At 44.7% G+C, this 18,424-nt stretch overlaps 1 protein-coding gene across 1 annotated transcript in view; it reads right to left on the reverse strand.

Moving 5' to 3' along the window:
* The window catches only part of LOC8029036 (cytochrome P450 4C1), a 38,767-nt gene that overhangs the window by 6,825 nt on the left and 13,518 nt on the right, over positions 1–18,424 (reverse strand). Inside the window, exons 3-4 of the mRNA XM_042292689.1 lie at positions 18,168–18,341; positions 17,474–17,540 (exon numbers count right to left, since the gene is read on the reverse strand). Of these exons, the coding sequence (XP_042148623.1) occupies positions 17,474–17,540; positions 18,168–18,341 (241 nt within the window). The remainder of the gene's footprint in view (positions 1–17,473; positions 17,541–18,167; positions 18,342–18,424) is intronic.

The following is an 18,424-nucleotide window of genomic DNA, read 5'->3' on the forward strand; positions in this document are numbered from 1 at the left end:
CCAGCTCGCTTGCACCTTTGCATTTAATTGCATTCTAATCGCAACGCTTTAGCGTGCGCTATTCTAAAACTCCCTATTAAGTCGCCGTTGCAACGCGGTCATGACGTCGCACGCAGCGTCGAGGACGACGTGGACCTGGTCGTCGATGCCGGCGTTGACGTCGACGCCCCACGCTACGTCAAACATCGCTATGACGTCACGTTAACGTCGTCCTGGCGTCAATGTTAACGTTAACGTTACAACTAAGCCTTGACGGCGTGTAACGTCGGCGCCTTCGCCAGCATCAGCGTCGACGCGCAGTCACGACGAAGTCCTGACGTTGTGTAACGTCGTCGACGATGACGTCAACGTCGACGTCCTGAAGTTATCGGGACGTCTTCGTGACATCGAGTTGCGTCATGTCGACAACGACGTCGACGAACTGACACCAAGCGTCCTTATGACGTCAAATGACAAGGACGCCGTCATTTTGACGTCCCGTGACTTTGTCGTCGTCGTCATCAACGTCAACGTTGACATCGTCGTCGTTGTCAACGCAATATGACGTGAGAACGCAGTCTTGATGTCGTGTTACGCACGTTGTCAACGTCGACGTTGGCGTCAAGGCGTCGTCCTGATGTCGCATGGCGTTGTGACAACAAGTCAGGTCGCGGTGACTTTATGTACGTGACGACTGACGCCTCGGTTGTATAAAAATATAGTCCAGTGTTCTATTGCATCTATGACCTTCACCAGTGTGCCGGTCAAGCTTGGGTTTGGAACGAAACGCGTTTTTCATAAAAAACGGCTAATCCAAGCCACTTCGTCCGTAGCGAAGCTCGTAGCGTCCGAGAGGGCGCTACGAGCGAACTGGCTTGGATTGGCCGGTTTTTTCCACATGCGGAGGTACCTAAATAGCCACTCCGGTGGCCCCACTCGTCTCTTCTAGTACACTCTACTTTGGCTAATGCATAGACGCCATTTTACCGCCCAAGTTACGCACCGAGTGTGCGAGAGCGTCACGCGCTGGCACATTTAGGGCAACAATGGATGTCTTCACCCTCAGACTGACAGACATGTAGGCACCCTAGAGCATGGTAAACGGAGAATTCGAAGTGCGCGACCGCCTATCTGAACCTCCTCTCCTGTGCATCTCTCCGGCCTCCCACCCTTTTCACCGTTTGCGTCTGGCCAAATACTTTACTTGGGGGAATACATTCCACTCCACTCATTTGCATTAGACAGAACGCCTACAGCGCCGAAGTGAGCCCTGACGGAGGGGAGGTCCCCGCCGAGTCTTCTTATTTTGGCAAATAAGCTATCATCATCATCATCAGTCGCAGACATTTCACAACTACGCGCAGTGCTACTACACTGTAGTGCTACGCCGGCGGTCGGTGCGCCAGTGCACCGACCGCCGGCGTGTCTCGAGGTGTGACACAACGCCAAATGTGTTGCGTGGTGTTTTCGTCTGATACTTTTTCAAAACGATGCACCGAGTTTCAGCAAACACTAGTTTAGTTTAGGTTTCTAAATTTGGCTTTTAGAAACAAAAAAATCTGCCCAATATGTGTATTTTGCCGTTTTGCATTCAAGAGACAATCTGTTATTTTCTGTATTGCGTATGTTATTTCAGTGATGTTCGCCACTAGTATGGTGTAGTTTTGGAATGTGTATCCTCTAAACGAGGAAACACTATTGTTCTTTCTTTTAAGGCGCTACCGGCTTTTGGTCAGCAAAGCATTTTGTCTTTAGTCCTTGGTTTTTAGTCTTCATTAATTTGGCTCTGGAGATCCGCGGCACCACGGAAAGGCAGCAGCCCGTACCATGGAGGCCCGCGGTGCCGCGTCTAATGAACATGATAATGTGATGAGTATATACATGTATGGTGACGACGGCACGGATTGTATTGTTGGTATTGGAGAGGATGGCAGTCCGATTCGCAAAAGTCCAGATTTCGTAGAGGTGGGTTGGACGGGTCAGTAGCGAGCCATGGGGATCTGGCACGCCGTTCGATTGGTGCATGAAGGAGCCCCAGGAACATGGTGGCGCTGTTGCGCACTCGGGTCCACTGGTCTCGAAGCATCAGGCGAAGGAGGTAGCTTAGTCAAAGTAGAAGCTGCCGCCTCCGAGGAACCGAGGCCCAGGGCTTAGATTGAGGCACCGCCGTCGCCCGGTGTGCCATCTTCTCAACGTCGTCGCCGTTGTGTTCTTTATTTATAAGCGTATATATGTATCAATAAAATAAGATGGATAAAAAGACACACAATCAAACGGCCAGCGGCGCGCCGTTCTAGTTATATTTTTAGTTATTTCTAGTTATACTCGCCTGAAAGAATTTTCTGCAGTTTGTGTCTGTAACCGAGCTAAAACTTTACGTACACAGGCAAATTCAAAGCAAAATATGTACAATGCAAGTCTTTCTGACCCTACATAAGAATTGCTTATATTTGAAATCCAGGGCACAAATTTTGATTGTAAAGATCTAATTATTATATAGTCATATAATAACCGCCACATTCTTAGTCAACATGCTGTCACAAACGCATCGTACAAATATTTTTTTTCGATAAGCCTCGGTAAAGGTAGCTTGGCCGCAAGCTTCTTGGTGCACGGCGGAGTGCTAACTTTAGAGGGGCCAAAAGCGGGCCGAATTGGAGCCTCGAGGAATAAAAAGTATTAATTAAAATACCGAAATTTTAACTGCGGTGTGTGCTATGAGTCAGCAGCTATTATGTTCCTCGGGAACTTTACGGTTCTTCATTTCAGTGAGAAGAAATTTAAAATTTTGTCGAAGTGCCCCATAGGACCCAATGCAACAATATTATATCGGGCCCAGGAATAAAAAGTATACAATCCTGAGGTTCAAGTAGGTATCAAGTAAAAGTGTATTAGTGCCGTCTATAGACATCCCGGGGAACTTTAGGATGTCTGCAGTAGTTTGGCTGAAATTATCATTTTACTGCGTTTGGCTGAGAATAGCCAAGAGAGGGTGCAAGAAGACCGTGTCCAGGAATGCTGGTAGTAAATATAAGACATACTTGGATTTTATAGAAACGTTCTTGGCCTTTGTGAATTAAGGCAAATACAACTTAGTATGTGGCGGGGATTTTAATATTGATATGTCAGGTGAGACCGATATGAAAAGAGAAACGGATCTCATTATGAAATCCAACAGATATCTCAATGTAAAAAAATGAACCAACATGAATTACAGCATTGACCCAGACTTTCATTTTTTTTTACAAACTACGATTTTGAAAAGATCAAGTCGGGAATTATAACGTCCAAAATAAGCGATCACCTTCCATTATGGTTTCGCATAGCGGGGAAGCACAACTTAAAAGCGATTGCAAGAATATTCGCTCATGCCAAGATATTTCCTCATATCGTTTAAATGCATTTCGACAGCAACTATCCCTTACGAATTGGAACTTTTTGTTTGATTTAAGTGATGCCAATGATTCATATGATGCTTTTTTTTAGTACTTTGTATGTCTGTATGCGCATCACTTTCCCTGCAAAACTGTAAGGTTTAAAAAGAAAACGTAAACCATGGGTTACTCCTGACTTACAGAAATGAATTCGCATAAAGAACGTCTTAGATCAAATGCTTAAAGATCACTAGATCTAAACGACCGTAAGACTTTCAAGTCTTTTCATAACAAACTAATCAAAACCTTATGTTGTGCAAAAGCAGAGTATTTCAAAAATTCATTTTTCACTGCCAATAATAATAGACAAATTATTTGAAAAAAAATTAAATCAGCACTGGGTCCAAATTTGCCACCTGCACCGATCCAGGGCCTTCTAAGAGGTAATCAGCAACTGAGTGATATGTCATAGCCAGTGAGTTCAATAACTGTTTTACGCATATAAAAGATAAAGTCATATCTGGCACAAGTTACACAGTCGCTTTATTTTCCGCTCAAAAATAGCCATGCATCTTTCAGAAATCCTGCAAATAGTGCTGAGGTGATCCCTAAATTTATGCAACCAAAATAGCAGCCGCACTGAGTTTGACAATATTTAAGCTCGCCCTGTAGAGTTCGTCATTGACCTAATATCGCCTTGCTTACCTTATATAGTTAACCTCATTGTAGCAACAGGAGTGTTTCCGAAACGTAATTGAATTGGTAAACTGTCGGTTCTATGCAAAAAAGAGGGATAATAACGGCCTCAGTTAATATAGACCTACTATTTTCTTACGGCCTTACGGCGCAATCGCCACCTCCCGCCGCAATTCGCGGGGGGCGCTGTCACCTCACCCCTGGGCTACCATTTGCCGTTTGCACAGAGCGCGTCTGACAGTGTATCTCAGCGCTGTCGCAATTCGCGGCCGAGATTTTTACAGCCTTGGACACCTGATCCTTACGTTTAGACCCTCAGCCACCACCTAATGCGCTTCTGATGAGCCCAAAACGGTGAATATTCGACGCACATCTCCGAGAGTTTCGGGAGTAAAAAGTAGTACGTAGAGACAGCGAATGCAATTGCGGAAAAACTGTACTCGTCTTTACCTCCGTTCCCGTTGTAACCCAAAAACAGGAGGAGACGGACCCCTTCTACGTGGAGGAACTTTAAAAGATAAATAATTCGTACACTCTCGTGAAATGTAAGCAGGCCCAATCTATCTATTGCCGTGGTCTGCATAATCATTTCATAATCCGCACATGAAGTCGGTCAGCTGCTCTAGACGAGGGTGTAGTAGTCCGTACGATTTTCGCACAGTGCATATTACAGCCTAAAGTGCTTTTTCGAGGGCTTGTGCACATATCCAGCCGATTTTTCGTCACAGGGGAACGCAGTTTGCTGACGACACTGCCTGTCGGTAGAGTGACTTAAATCGAAGCGAAGTTCAATAAACTGTTGCCAAAACAACAACCTGCGAAGCTCGAACACTACCGCAAAGCAGCTCGAAAAGATTCTTCGAGTGGGGTTAGGTATGTATGTATATTTGCGGTACAATCTCTTTGTATCGACAGTCTTGTAAGACACGCCAATAAAAGAAAAAAAGAAAAACGAAATAAAAAAAGACAACAGCGAAGGAGAGGTGGTTAGCACGTGTGCCCAAAGCTCGCCAACCGTCACTTTCGCGCAGTCACAGTTAGTTAGTTAGTTGCTTGCGCCCCTGGCGGCAAGCAAGTGAACTAGATACGGAGAAAAAATGCCATTGACTCCCGGGCGATTGCAAAGGCCGTAAGAAGAGAAAAAGAGCGCGAGCTTCCAGTCCGGCCGTCGCTAAACCAAGTGCGGTGGGGATCGTTGGCCGAGTGTGTTGTGGCACCGCAGATCAGAGCACGTGGAGAAATGCTCGAGCGCGAGCTCCGTTCAAAGCACGGAGCTCACGTTGCAGAACCTGTAGGGACTTACCGCCGAATTCAGAAACCTCACTCAAACTACACTCAAACTGAAGGGCACCTCCACTTCCTCGAGGAAGGCGCGAGGGCCGGCGCTGGCCAATCGCGAGGAGGGATCCGCCGTCGCGATTGGCCAGCGCCGGCCCTCACGCCTTCCTCGAGGAAGTGGAGGGGCCCTTCAGTTTGAGTGTAGTTTGAGTGAGGTTTCTGAATACGGCGGTAAATCCCCTCGATGTGTTTGCGTTGGTCTTTCAAATAACCTTAAAGGTGCACGAGGCCCGTGTCTTGAGCAGCCCTTGGAGGCAAATGGCGAAGCAGCACTAAAATGACTGGCCCCTGAAAGAGATTGGCGGTGGAGCACCCACTCGTGGCACGTGTCTTGCGCGTTTCCACAACAATGGTTGGAGGTACTTGTAAAAAACGCCTTTATCAAGGCGCTTTAGCAGGAACCCTGGGTTCAATCGCCCATCTGCATCCTACCGTCGAGCGATCGTGTACCAGATATACTGCGTAATGCACGTTAAAGACACCGAGCTAACAGTTGTACTGCACTTTTTATAATCTTCAGGGGGTGACAATGTCGCCCTACGAAACTGCTGCTCTTTAAAAAGCTAACGACTAATTTTGAATGCACCATTACATTGCATTTTTAATATGTGTTCGCGTGTTCGTGTTCGTTTTTTTTTTTGTCTACATCTTTGTACTATACAGACTATAGTTGTCGGACTTCTGGAAAAATATTATACAACTAAGAAATTGGCACGTGAACGCAAAACACAAAAGAAACACACACACACACACACGCACGTAGGCGCACTTAATAAACACATTGAAATAATATAATTATTTATAATTATGTTTTCAAAGGTTTGAGCGCACCAAAAGCTATAAAAGCGAGCTCGATGCTTTGAATGGTGCGCTTCTTCACTGGAAGTGTAGTTCAAGGCAGTATGCTCGCACTGGTATGTTTCGCTTCGCTCGCACGATAAAACCAAATACTTTGCTGGTAATGTATATAGTGAAACAAAGCTTACCTTCTGTATATGTGCAATGCCCTCAGTTTTCGCGTGATAACACGCTTGTTTATCATTGACGAGAAAAAAAGTCAAAGTACAGTCTAGCTGGTGGAAGTCAACCATTTCGTCGTTTACCCTGAGACTGGTTTTTTTTTTGAAGAGCAGAAGTAACAGAAAAACAGACAGGTCTCAAACTCAGCTACACGTTTATTCCAACAACTTCCTCTTATATAGTTCGTTTTCGTCGTCAACAACCAATCACATACGACTTGTCCTTTGCACCGTGACTTTACAGGTTCCACTCTATCACAAAAGAAGCGGACACTCCCAACCTTTTCACTTGGAAACGTTGGGAGTGTCCGCTTCTTTTGTGATAGAGTGGAACCTGTAAAGTCACGGTGCAAAGGACAAGTCGTATGTGATTGGTTGTTGACGACGAAAACGAACTATATAAGAGGAAGTTGTTGGAATAAACGTGTAGCTGAGTTTGAGACCTGTCTGTTTTTCTGTTACTTCTGCTCTTCAAAAAAAAAACCCAGTCTCAGGGTAAACGACGAAATGTTTGTTTATCATTATTGTTTTCGTTTCCCACTGCGGTTCATTTCGTGCTCTTTTGTGCGCTACACGCATTAGAGACCAAGGTAACCCAGGAGCATTCTACTTCGCGGACTGTAAAAAAAAAAAAAAAAAGAAGAAAACTCATTGTTTACAATTATGCAACTTGCCAAGTGTGTGTGCCACAATCAATACAAAATATTTTAAGCCTCACAAGTGACCGCTTGCCTGAGTAAACATTGTTGTTTGTCAAAAACAATTGCAATTGGACGAAATCACGTGGGAAAAACTCGTTCTAAGCACGCGACCGTTGGCATGCAGTGAATACTCATAATCGGCGCCAAGATAATTAGTAGCTGTCAGCAGGTGGAATTTTAGAGCGCAGCTCTTAGGGGCCCGTTTCGGGCTTGAGCGGCGTCGGCGTCGGCGTCGCCGTCGCCGTCGGCGTAACCGCGCGGTGCATTATGGGTAAATTTCCCCGGTAAATCTAGCGGAAAAATTTTCCCGCTAAATCTAGCAGAAAAAATTCCCCGCTAAATCTAGCGGAAAAATTCCCCGCCAAACCTAGCGGAAAAATTTCCCCGCTAAATCTAGCGGAAAAATTTCTCCGCTAAATCTAGCGTAAACTTTTTCCCCGCTAGATTTAGCGGGAAAAATTCCCCGCTAAATGTAGCGAAAAAATTTCCCCGCTAAATCTAGCGGAAAAATTCCTCCGCTTAATCTAGCGGAAAAATCTGGCGGGAAACATTCCCCGCTAAATCTAGCCGCAAAATTTCCCCGCTAAATCTAGCGGTAAATAGGGAGTTTTCGTAGATCGTCTTCGCCGTCCCGCAAGGCCCTCCGCAACCCGCTACGATAGCGGAAACTCCACAGTCAAGGCCATCGGCGCGCAGGCGCAGTAGCAACTTTTTCGTTGCGGAACGCTTAGCGGAGGGGGCAGCGCGGTCTACGAAAACTCCCTAATATTCCCCGCTAAATCTAGCGGAAAAATTTCCCAACTAAATCTAGCGGAAAATTTTCCCCGCTAAATCTAGCGGAAAAATTTTCCCGATAAATCTAGCGGAAAAATGAGCTGCGCTCCAATTCGGTGTTACAGGGAGTTGTAAACGGCTTTCATTTTTTCTATCAACCCAGAGTTAGAATGTTTCCTTCTTTCTGTTATAAGCAATCATGAGACAACTTACACCAAATCTGAGGGTAATAAAGTACCATGAGCATTCAAACATAACGGTCTGAGCAGTATATGTGTACAAGCTTTAGCTTTTGGTGCACCCTTAACTTTCGATACGCTCAACGCTAGTGTAAAATGTAGGGCTGTTTCATTCATAATCCGCGTTCCATGTGCGTGCTTACACTATATTTTATACAACGTCAAACTCTACCCGTTTGCATCTTTTTTATTTATGCACACCCTATTTGTGCGCATAAATCACCAAATTAAGACCGGCACACTATGTCACCAAACAAATTTTCAGTTTTTTTCTTACCGCAAAATAAAACTACCATCGCCTAACGCTTATTCTACGCCAAAAGGCAGCGCTAGGTCACAACCAGATGCCAAAGTTTCATTCCGAACGGACACCTTATTCAAAAGTTATGAGTGATTTTGTGAAAATTTTAATGGGAAAATGGAGCCCATTTTTGGCCCGTTTTCGGTTTCTGGTGGCATAGAGCCCTATATATTCGAAAACTTTGTCGGCCGCCATTTTCCCATTGAAATTTTCAGAAGATCACTTATAACTTTTGAATAACGTATCGGATAGGGCTGAAACTTTGATATCTGGTTGTGAACTGCAGCGCTACCTTTGGGTGGAGAATGAAGCTTCGGCGATGCCAAGTTTATTCTTTTGGTAAATAAAAAGCCGGTATTTTTTTCTTATTTTTTGTGACACCCTGTACATTGTTTAAACTATGTGCAAAAGCTGTCCACAGACCCAGAATCTTTGCCTGGCCAGTCATTGCATTTATCACTGGATTCGTTTTAAAATTAATCTTATCATTTATTGCTGCGAGTTAAATTTTAACCTCATAATTTTTTTTATTATGACTTCCGCACCAGTTCTGCTTTGGGTTTACCAAACTCACCATCTAAACCTGAGTGTCATTTTTTGTGTTTTTGAATCTCGTGGTTTTGGTCAAAATAAACACCCAGCTACCTAAGCGATGCACCAGACTGCCCAAGAAATAGTTCATTTGTTTTGATTTTCTAGGTAGTTAATTTCTCAAGCTATAATTTTGGAAACCCAAGCCTATCACGTCATCACGTTTTCCTGGAAATTCACAAAGAGCACATGCACGGCAAAAGGGCCGGCAAGTCATATTGACGCCCACAGAGCCGAGAAAGCAAGGCTTGGTCACGGAGGTCTAAAAGATTCGCGTTCATTCTTGTACCAGACGTAACTTTCGCCCTGCTTTCTTGTTCTTGAAAGCGCCAGTTCATCCTCGCCCCGAGCGCGCGACGCTCGAACCTTTTTTGCCTAACTTTCGAATTAGTGACGCACTGTAGATAAGCAGCTGCCCGCGACCTTGTCGAGTCAGTCTCGCTCTTGCTCTCTGTTACGCTGCCGAATCGCCGCCTGATTTTCTGCTGCATCGACGCTCTTTCTTTACTTTTTTTTTGTTTGGCACTGTTCGCCGATTAAACCTTTATTTTTCAGTTCACTGTTCGTCCTCTCGTTACCTTCATTCGTGACAATATAAATCTGACCACATTGAAGTATGTGTAAATGGCCTCTGAAATCTCCGATAACGGCGCACAGGCAATTTTATATTTTTCAACGCGTCGGTGGTTTTGTTGTGCACGTGTCTCGCCATTTGGCTCAGGACGATTTTCGCGTCTTGTTCTGCCCACATTTGACGGAGACGTGAGCTCAAAGCGTAGGCAACTGGCCCCCTTGCACGAGAACTGGCGCAGCCGTGCGCGTTCCGAAGAAAGCTCGTGCAGAGAAAAACAAGCAAGAGACCAGGGATGCCAAATTCAGGATATAGAAAAATACCCCACTGTATCGAAGCGCCACCACACACGATTTCTCGCATTGATGTACAGGCCTGGAAGGCGATCCCACCGCCATCTGTTGGTTCAGAATCATACTAACCAAGAGTCGCGTTGCACCTTAATTCTTATTTACAGGATCGACAGCAGTTCGTCCACCTAATCAGGGGTTTCAAACACGCGACCCGCGGACCGCGGCCCGATTCGCATGTCTCGAGCGTTGGAAATGGCATGCGCCATAGTGATCTCACCTCGTCGATTCATCTTCGCTCGAAAAGTAGCTCTGCTCTTTTTACCTAATAACATAGTTTATACCTATCTGTGTCCATTTGCCCTTTGTTTTACTTTATTTTTTGCTTCCCGGCTTTTTGTAATGTAAAACAATTCCAAGGCTACAAGCGCGAGCTATTCGTTGAATGATGCATCTTGGCCGGGCGAACTCGACCAGCAGGAGCAACTTCCAAATATAAAGCTACGATCTCGGGATCGTCGCCTTCAAAGAAACATCTCCATTAAAAGACAAGTATATGTTCAGAGTGTTGTAATAACAATCGTCAGGAAAACAAGACCTGTCAAATTAACTTTTTGGTTTCAGATACTTGTTGAGCTAGGCTAATTTGTGAGGGAATGGAGCAACGGAAACGACGGTGTACCTGCTCTCTTGTTCTATTAAAGATGCCAGCCCTAAGGGGCGGGATGGTGTCATTTGAATTCTTTTTATCACAACAGGTTAGGGCCGAAAGTAGTCATATAAAAAAATCAAATCTAAAAATATCACTGGCTAAACTGTGAGTTTACAAAAAGCAAAAAGAACGAGGTCTCCTTCTCTTTGAAATCTTTTCAACCACCCTCCCATATCTTACGTTGGCCATTGACTTTTCCGGTGTGGGCTATCTGGCCCACACACTCAAATGAATTTGAGACCACTGACCTAAATGAATACTCTTCTGAGCATCCATTTACCTGTTATTTCGGGGGTCACACAAGGGAGCATATTTGCTACATTTATTTTTAATAGATATATTAATAATATAACTAGCATTAGACTAGAAGCGAAGTGTGTTATATGCCCAGACGACGCTAGCTTATTTTTTCAGAGCATAAACCTGACAATCGTATAGACATGGCAAATAATACTTTAGCAAAGCTATCTCAATGGGCTTTCAATAACTCAAGTTAATTGTGCAAAAACAAAAGCCGTTTTCTTTCGTCCCAAAAGTAAACTAACGCAAACTCCGAAATAGGTGTTATGCAATTCATGTGTTACTGATATTACAAAATCTTTTAAAATTCTAGGAGTGATATTTTCGGAGCATATTCCTTGGAACCAGAATGCAAATTATATTGCGTCAAAATTAGCCCAGACTGTTGAACTAGTACGACATCATAGTTTTATACTTTTAGTCAAGGTTAAACTCATACAATATAACTCCCCATTTTACTCACATCCAAGTTACTGCCATCTTGTTTGGGGCACAACAACAGCTACAAGCCTAGAAGCATTACATATACTGCAAAATAATATTGTACGCTATATTTGTGATGCTCCTCATGGTTCCCAATACTTTTCTCTTATTTTAACGACTTCCCTCATAAAAAAAAAAAAAAATGAAACGAATTTTGGTTGAAAGTCACTTAAGGGAATAGAAACTCAATTGAAACTCATTGATCATTTTTGTAAGGGTTGCTATTATCAGAATTTTCGATATCTATACTTTCTAGGTCTCAGCCGAAGATTTCTATCGGAATAGACAAAACCTTTGAAATTTAACATTCCTGTCTTTATTGACCAAAATGATACTTCTTACATAACCCGTCACATCGAATACTGGAAGGTGAACGTACGCAGAACAAATGTCCAAATACAGACTGCCAAAAGATCTAAATGTTCATATATCACTCGAAAAAAAGCCCGTGCTTGTAGTTTCCCGCACAACACTCGGAGAACCAATCACCGCAACTTACGGAGGCAGCTCAGCGAATGACGATGCCGAAACATATGTTAAGACCAAAAAACGCAGTCTGAGTTATGACATTAAGTGTGACGTTTTGCATTGCTTCGTATCACGACTCAGACTGCGTTTTTCGGTCTAAACATATGTTTCGGCATCGCCATTCGCTGAACTGCCTCCGTAAGTTCCGGTGATTGGCTCTGAGTGTTGTGCGGAAAAGTAGACGCATGGGCTTTTTTCAGAGTCTAGCGAACAGCAGTGATTTGTTTCGTACTACTTTTTCGAAACCTATAGGGTCTCTTTACGTATAATTTCTTCTACCTTGTATTGTTTTATGTTTTTCACGGCTTTTTATAGTTCATTGCTGACTACATAGACATGTTTTGCTTAAATGCAATGTTTTCAAGTAGATTTGAAATACATAAAATGTGCTGAGATTGGCATATGTGCAATTTGTTTTGTACGCAAAGATCAGATCAGTTTCTCTTTTTATTGTTACTTTTAAACCATATATTAAGTATTTATTTGCAATATTTTGGCGTGAAATTAGTTCATGCTTGTATTCATTTCTTAGAAACGAGCTTTGATGAATGTCAATAATTTCTGTTTTTTGATGACCATTGTCTGCCACTTTAAGGGAGCCGAGGGCTCGTCAAGCTGCCTGTAGGCAGTTTTTTTTCCCCTCGGTCCCCGCCATCATGTTATAGAAATAAATGGATTATTATTGCGGACACCTTATACATGCAGGAGCGTTTCAGTGTGTATACGTAGGAGGAAAGTAGAGAAGCAACATCAGCTTACCTAAGCAGTTTTTGGGACCTCCGGAAAAGGGGATGTAGCTGTAAGGGTGCCTGTTGCTGTACTCTTCCGTCCCAAATCTTTCTGGAATGAACTCTTCCGGCTTGTGGAAGGCCTTGGGATTGCGTTGCAGGGTGAAGATGTTCACCATGCAGGTCACTCCTTTGGGAACGACGTGGCCGTCTGTCGGAACGGTAAAGAGTGTGGGCGCGCAGTTGAAAGGTCGCTGCTCAGAGTGGGCGCAGACCTTAAAGGTGCACTAAAGACGTTTCTGAGATCGTCTGTCCATGGTGATAACTCACTCTACGGGATCTGAGCATCCCAGAAATCGAAAAAGTATGCTCGTGCGACGTCTATTTCCCCTGCTAAAATTGTGATATCCAAGTTCGTGCCAGTCCCTTTCTGAGCGGAGAAATCTAGAGCACCAAATAGCCCTTTTGCGAAATCCCCCAAGCGCCCGGCTGGCGCGCGAGGAATTGTGGGAGAGACTGCTCCTCGCCTGGCCGCTCTGCTTTGAGATCGCATTGCCTTGTCGCTTGCCTCCTCTTAATCCTCTGTTTTTCGATTCCATTACCTATTTCTATCTATTACACTGTATTTTTTATTGCTTCTAAATGTTTCTATTCTCTTCTGCGCGCGATATTTCTTGTATGATGTCCGTCGAAAATGTTTACATATCTAGTATTTGTATCTTTATTTTGCCTTTTTCGACGGGAGTGCCGACGGACAACACGCCGCTTCGTGTGTCGTTCCCCGGGTGAGTACTACCGTTGCTACCGATTCCTATAGCACTGTTAGCTGTTCATTTTGGTTCATTTAACCCGCGTGCAGTTGAGAAGAGCCGTTTATGAACACCCGCGCACATGGGGTAGGCAGAGCTCTGAATCAACAATCGCGACGCGAGAGCCGAGTGCGCTGTGATTTGGCCGCTCGCGCTCGCTCCGTTGACTCGCACTGTATACCGTATGCCTTCGAGTGCCGCTTACTTGACCAAGATACAGCACGCCGCTTTTTCGCCGCGAACAATTCGTTCGAATGTTTGCGAAGCTGAGGCATATGCGACGCTGCGGCGCCTGACAACTGCGCGCTGCGGCGCGATCCCTTCGCAAACGCCGACGGCTCAATGTCGCGGCTTGAATGCTCCTACGGCATGCCTTCGTAATCTATCTGCTAAGCGCAGTCAGTTGTCAACTCCCCTTTTCAAGGGCAGAGATGTGTTATCGCGAATCATTTGTCTGAATGCTGCGAAGCCGTAACACCGTTCGTCATATCCAACACTGCGGTGCCTGACAAACTGCGCGCAGCGGCGCGAGCCCTTCGCAAGCGCCGGTGGCCCAACGTCGCGGCTTGTATGCGCTTACGGTATGCCTTCTTAATCTATCTGCTAAGCGGTTGTCAGTTGCAAACAACCTCTTTCAAGTGCAGAGATGTGTTGTCACCCAGGCTGTCATCTTAAAACTCGTAGTTTCAACCCAAAGTAACGTAAGAGGTACACCTTGAGCTGACATCTTGTCTTGCAAAATAAAATTGTCGAAGGAACTACAACTTTCAAGGTGTTTGCTTGGGTGGCAACAAATCTATACACTTTAAAAAGGGCGCTGGCAACTGGCAACCACCGAGCAGACTGATTATGAATGCATGCCAAAGGCGCATACAAGCCGCGACGTTGAACCGCCGGCGCTTGCTAATGGCTCGAGCCGCTGCGTGCGGTTTTCAGGCGCCACAGCGTTGGATCTGACGAACGGTGTTACGGTTTCGCAGGCATTCGGACCAATGAATCGCGACGGCAAAGTGGCGTGCTGCATCTTAGTAAAGTAAGCGGCACTCGAAGGCACACGATACGGTGCGAGTCAACGGAGCGAGCGCGGGCGGCCAAATCGCAGCGAACTCGGCTTTCGCGTCACGATTGTTGATTTAGAGCTCTGCCTACCCCTATGACATGTGCGTGGGTGTTGATAAACGGCTCCTCTCAAATGAACGCGGGTCAAATGAACTAAAATGAACAGCTAACAGCGCGATAGGAATCGGTAGCAACGGTAGTACTCACCCGGGGAACGACTCGCGAAGCGGCGTGTTGTCCGTCGGCACTCCCTTCGAAAAAGGCAAAATAACGACACAAATACTATATATAGGGTGGTCCAGGTCACCAGGCTTGATCTAAAATGGACCGTAAAAATCGACGCCTGCACGTAGCAATCTAAACTTTTCGTCAAAGGCGTATTTCACAGGTCGGTTTTTTTCTTGTAAAATTACAAAGCGTAGTTCTCTTTCTGTAAAAAATAAGGCCAAGAAACTTGCCAGGGTCTACGGCGGGCAGCGACGCAGACGACAGAGGTTCAGTAGCAGGGTATGTATGGCGTTCGTATTGATAGATGGCGTCCGAAGGTGCAGCCAACGTTACTAAAACACTCAGTTGGGAAACTCGCCGTCGAAACCTGGGCCGCTGGCGTCCACCGAGACCGAGCTAAATGCGACAACAGCGCCACGCTTTATCGTTTGTCTGTACTGTGGTCACCTCGAGCTTTCTGAAAGCCTGTTTTTTGCGTAAAAACAAACGGAAAAGACTCTTTTTGTATGAAATTTATTGGAGTTTAGTACCAAATTATGGGCGCGTGATGTTTTTATTATCTTTAGTTCGCAAGGTTTTGCGGAACAATTAATATTGATTTTATAAAACCATGCCTCAGCGGGCCTTTCAGGTAGCGCGTCCCGACCTAGGTGCATTTTAACTTCAGTGGTTCAACGCGGCGCGTCCGCCGGGGATACGGGGGTTCACCCCTGTCAAAGCCAAAAATAGAAGTCACGTGCAGTTTCTCGAGTGGCCGCTGCGGGAGAAATGGTGGCGTTGTGTTCGTCATTAGCTCGGTGCTCGGAGACAGATTGGGGCCATATTTTTAGGGCTGTCTCTATGGGAGTTTCCCAACTGAGTGTTTTAGTAACGTTGGGTGCAGCCGACCAGCGGAAGAAAGCAGACGACACGCATACGAAATCCGTTGACAGCAAAAGCGCCGCCGTTATGCAGACGCCTGTTTTTTTACTTTAAATGTTACTTTTATTGTCCGCATTTCTTTTTTAACCGAACGTACATTTCAAAAAGATTATGTACATTTTAATCAACCACGGTGGTCGCAAGCCGTCGCGATAAGGAGGTAGCGCCATCTATCAATACGAACGCCAAACGCACCCCACCACTGAACCTCTGTCGTCTGCGTCGCTGCCCGCCGTAGACCCTGGCAAGTTTCTTGGCCTATTTTTTACAGAAAGAAAACTACGCGTTGTAATTTTACAAGAAAAAAAAAAAATGACATGTGAAATACACCTTTGACGAAAAGTTTAGACTGCTACGTGCAGGCGTCGATTTTTACGGTCCATTTTAGATCGAGCCTGGTGACTTGAACCTCCCTATATATACAAGAAATATTGCGCACAGAAGAGAATAGAAACACTTTGAAGCCATAAAAAATGAACTGAAATAGATAAAAAAAAGCTAATGGAATCGAAAAACAGAGGATTAAGAGGAGGCAAGCGACAAGGCAATGCGAACTCAAGGCAGAGCGGCCAGGCGAGGGGCAGTCACTCCCACAATTCCTCTCGCGCGGGCCGGGGCGCTTGGGAAAATTGCAAATCGTCTATTCGGCGGAAGCGCCGGCGGCGTGAGGACGGGCGCGCGTCAGCCACTTGCAAGCAGAAACGGCGGCAGCGGGGGCGCCGCCGGCGCCTCCGCTGGATTTTGTGCTCCAGATGTTTCCGCACAGAAAGGGGCGCGGCGCGAATTTCTATCACCTTTTTTGTAGGGAAATACACGCCGCACAAGCACAACTTTTAGATTTCTAGGATGCTTCGAGCTCATACGATAACTTATCACCAAGAACAGACGATTTCAGAAACATCTTTAGTGCACATTTAACTACCAAGGATATTTTGCAGAAATGTGAACCCAAAAGGTCAGTTAGCAACACTACATTCCACATGATGTGTGAGTCGTTCTTTTGATAATTTTGTAAGGATTATACTTGTAGACGCATATAGTTTGTTCTAATCGGCGCTTCGTTAGTTTTGAGTATAAGTCCATAGTATGTACAATTTATGTAATGGGTCCCAATAATGAAGTCTTGTTCGGCACACAAAAATGACTCATGCCACCGCCATTTAAGAGCTGTAAAACATGAAAAAGCAAAAAGCAAAAAAAAAAAAAAAAAAAAAGAAAGCTCGTTTCTTAAGGCCCGTTCACACTCTTGCGACTGCTTGCGACCTCTTAAACCTGGATTCCTTAAAACTTCTTAAACCAGAGAACACACCGGCGCCATCCATTGGGAAGCAGTGTAAACTCGGCGGTCCGGCATATTTTTTTTTTTTATTTCCCGCGCAATATCCTTTCTTTTTTGGCTCGAACAACTTTTGTCAATGTTATAAACGAGCCTTTCTATGGGTATTACGCACATTTGACCTCGGAAATCCCGCAAAACCTTCGCTTTTGTGAAATGCAGTTCTAGGGTCACCGCATAGATGGCGCCACAATGTCAGTGTGTTCCCTCATTCTAGAAACATTTAAGAAGTTGTAAGAGATCTCATCTCCCTCAGTCGTACTCGGTCGCAAGAGTGTGAACGGGCCTTTAGGTACCATACCTAAGAAACGAGCTTTCTTTTTTTTTAGTATAAGTATAAGTACGGGTGCTGAAAACGATTCACAGTGACCGATACACTCTGTAGCGGGCCCATCCACATTTCAGTTGTCACTGACTAATTACCGGCTCAGGCACTACGGCCACGTCTCTGCCACGGGGAATGATATACAATATAGTAGATTAAGCTCAGTCTTACCAATGACGAGATCGTTGTCCAAAACTCTTCCAATTAAGGGCACGGACGGGTACAGTCTCAAGGACTCCTGGAATAGAGGACACAAAGCATTTTATATTTACTGGCTGCACCACAATGGGCGCTCTCTGATATTCGCTGTTTTACCGTAGGATAAGAAAACTAAATTCAAAATCAATTTAGTTTGAATAATTTGATGTTCGATTTGAAACATTTAACAAGAATTGACTTCCTAATAACACTGAATCAAACTCATTTAGGATGACTTCTAATTTGGGGTTTAAAACTGCGTAATGGTCTGAATGTTGACCAACTGAATACTCGGTACATTTGTTGTTCACCCTGTTTGGGGATGAACGAAGTTCAAACTTTAATTTTATGTATACACTTAAATCCGAAACTGAAAAAAAGGGACAAACGTACGCATTGTTTCGAGTTGATGCATGGCCATGATTCACCAGGTCGCCTGCGTTTTTACTCATTATTTGTTTAACTCCAGGCCGTTTTTTCCAAGTGAGACACCGTATTGTGCGTTTTGCCTGCACTTCTTGGTGTACTAACCATTAATGCACTGTTGCAAGAGTTTAAAAGATGGTGTAGATAAAATTAACGTGCTTGCAATGTTTAGCCGTCCTAGCGTAAAACAATCAATAGAAATGGGCTTTGAGATTTACGGTGCTGTTTGAATAATACTTGCCTTCACACAGTAATCGACGTATTTCATTCTCTTGACGTCTTCCAAGGTGAAGTCTCGACCGGGGTCGTCTTCTAGGATTTTATCAACTTCGTCTTGGGCCTTTCTTTGCTTGTCCGGGTGAAGTCCGAACAGGTACATCATCCAGCTGAGTGCCGTAGACGTGGTATCATTGGCCTGGAAATGTTAAGTAATACAGCGTGTACACCAAGGATTCAAACCCAATTTAGAAGCCTTGCAAAAATTGGTTTCTCAATGTA

The sequence above is a fragment of the Ixodes scapularis genome, unplaced genomic scaffold, assembly GCF_016920785.2.
Source record: "Ixodes scapularis isolate PalLabHiFi unplaced genomic scaffold, ASM1692078v2 PGA_scaffold3__209_contigs__length_174095766, whole genome shotgun sequence".
NCBI classification, from domain to species: Eukaryota; Metazoa; Arthropoda; class Arachnida; order Ixodida; family Ixodidae; genus Ixodes; species Ixodes scapularis.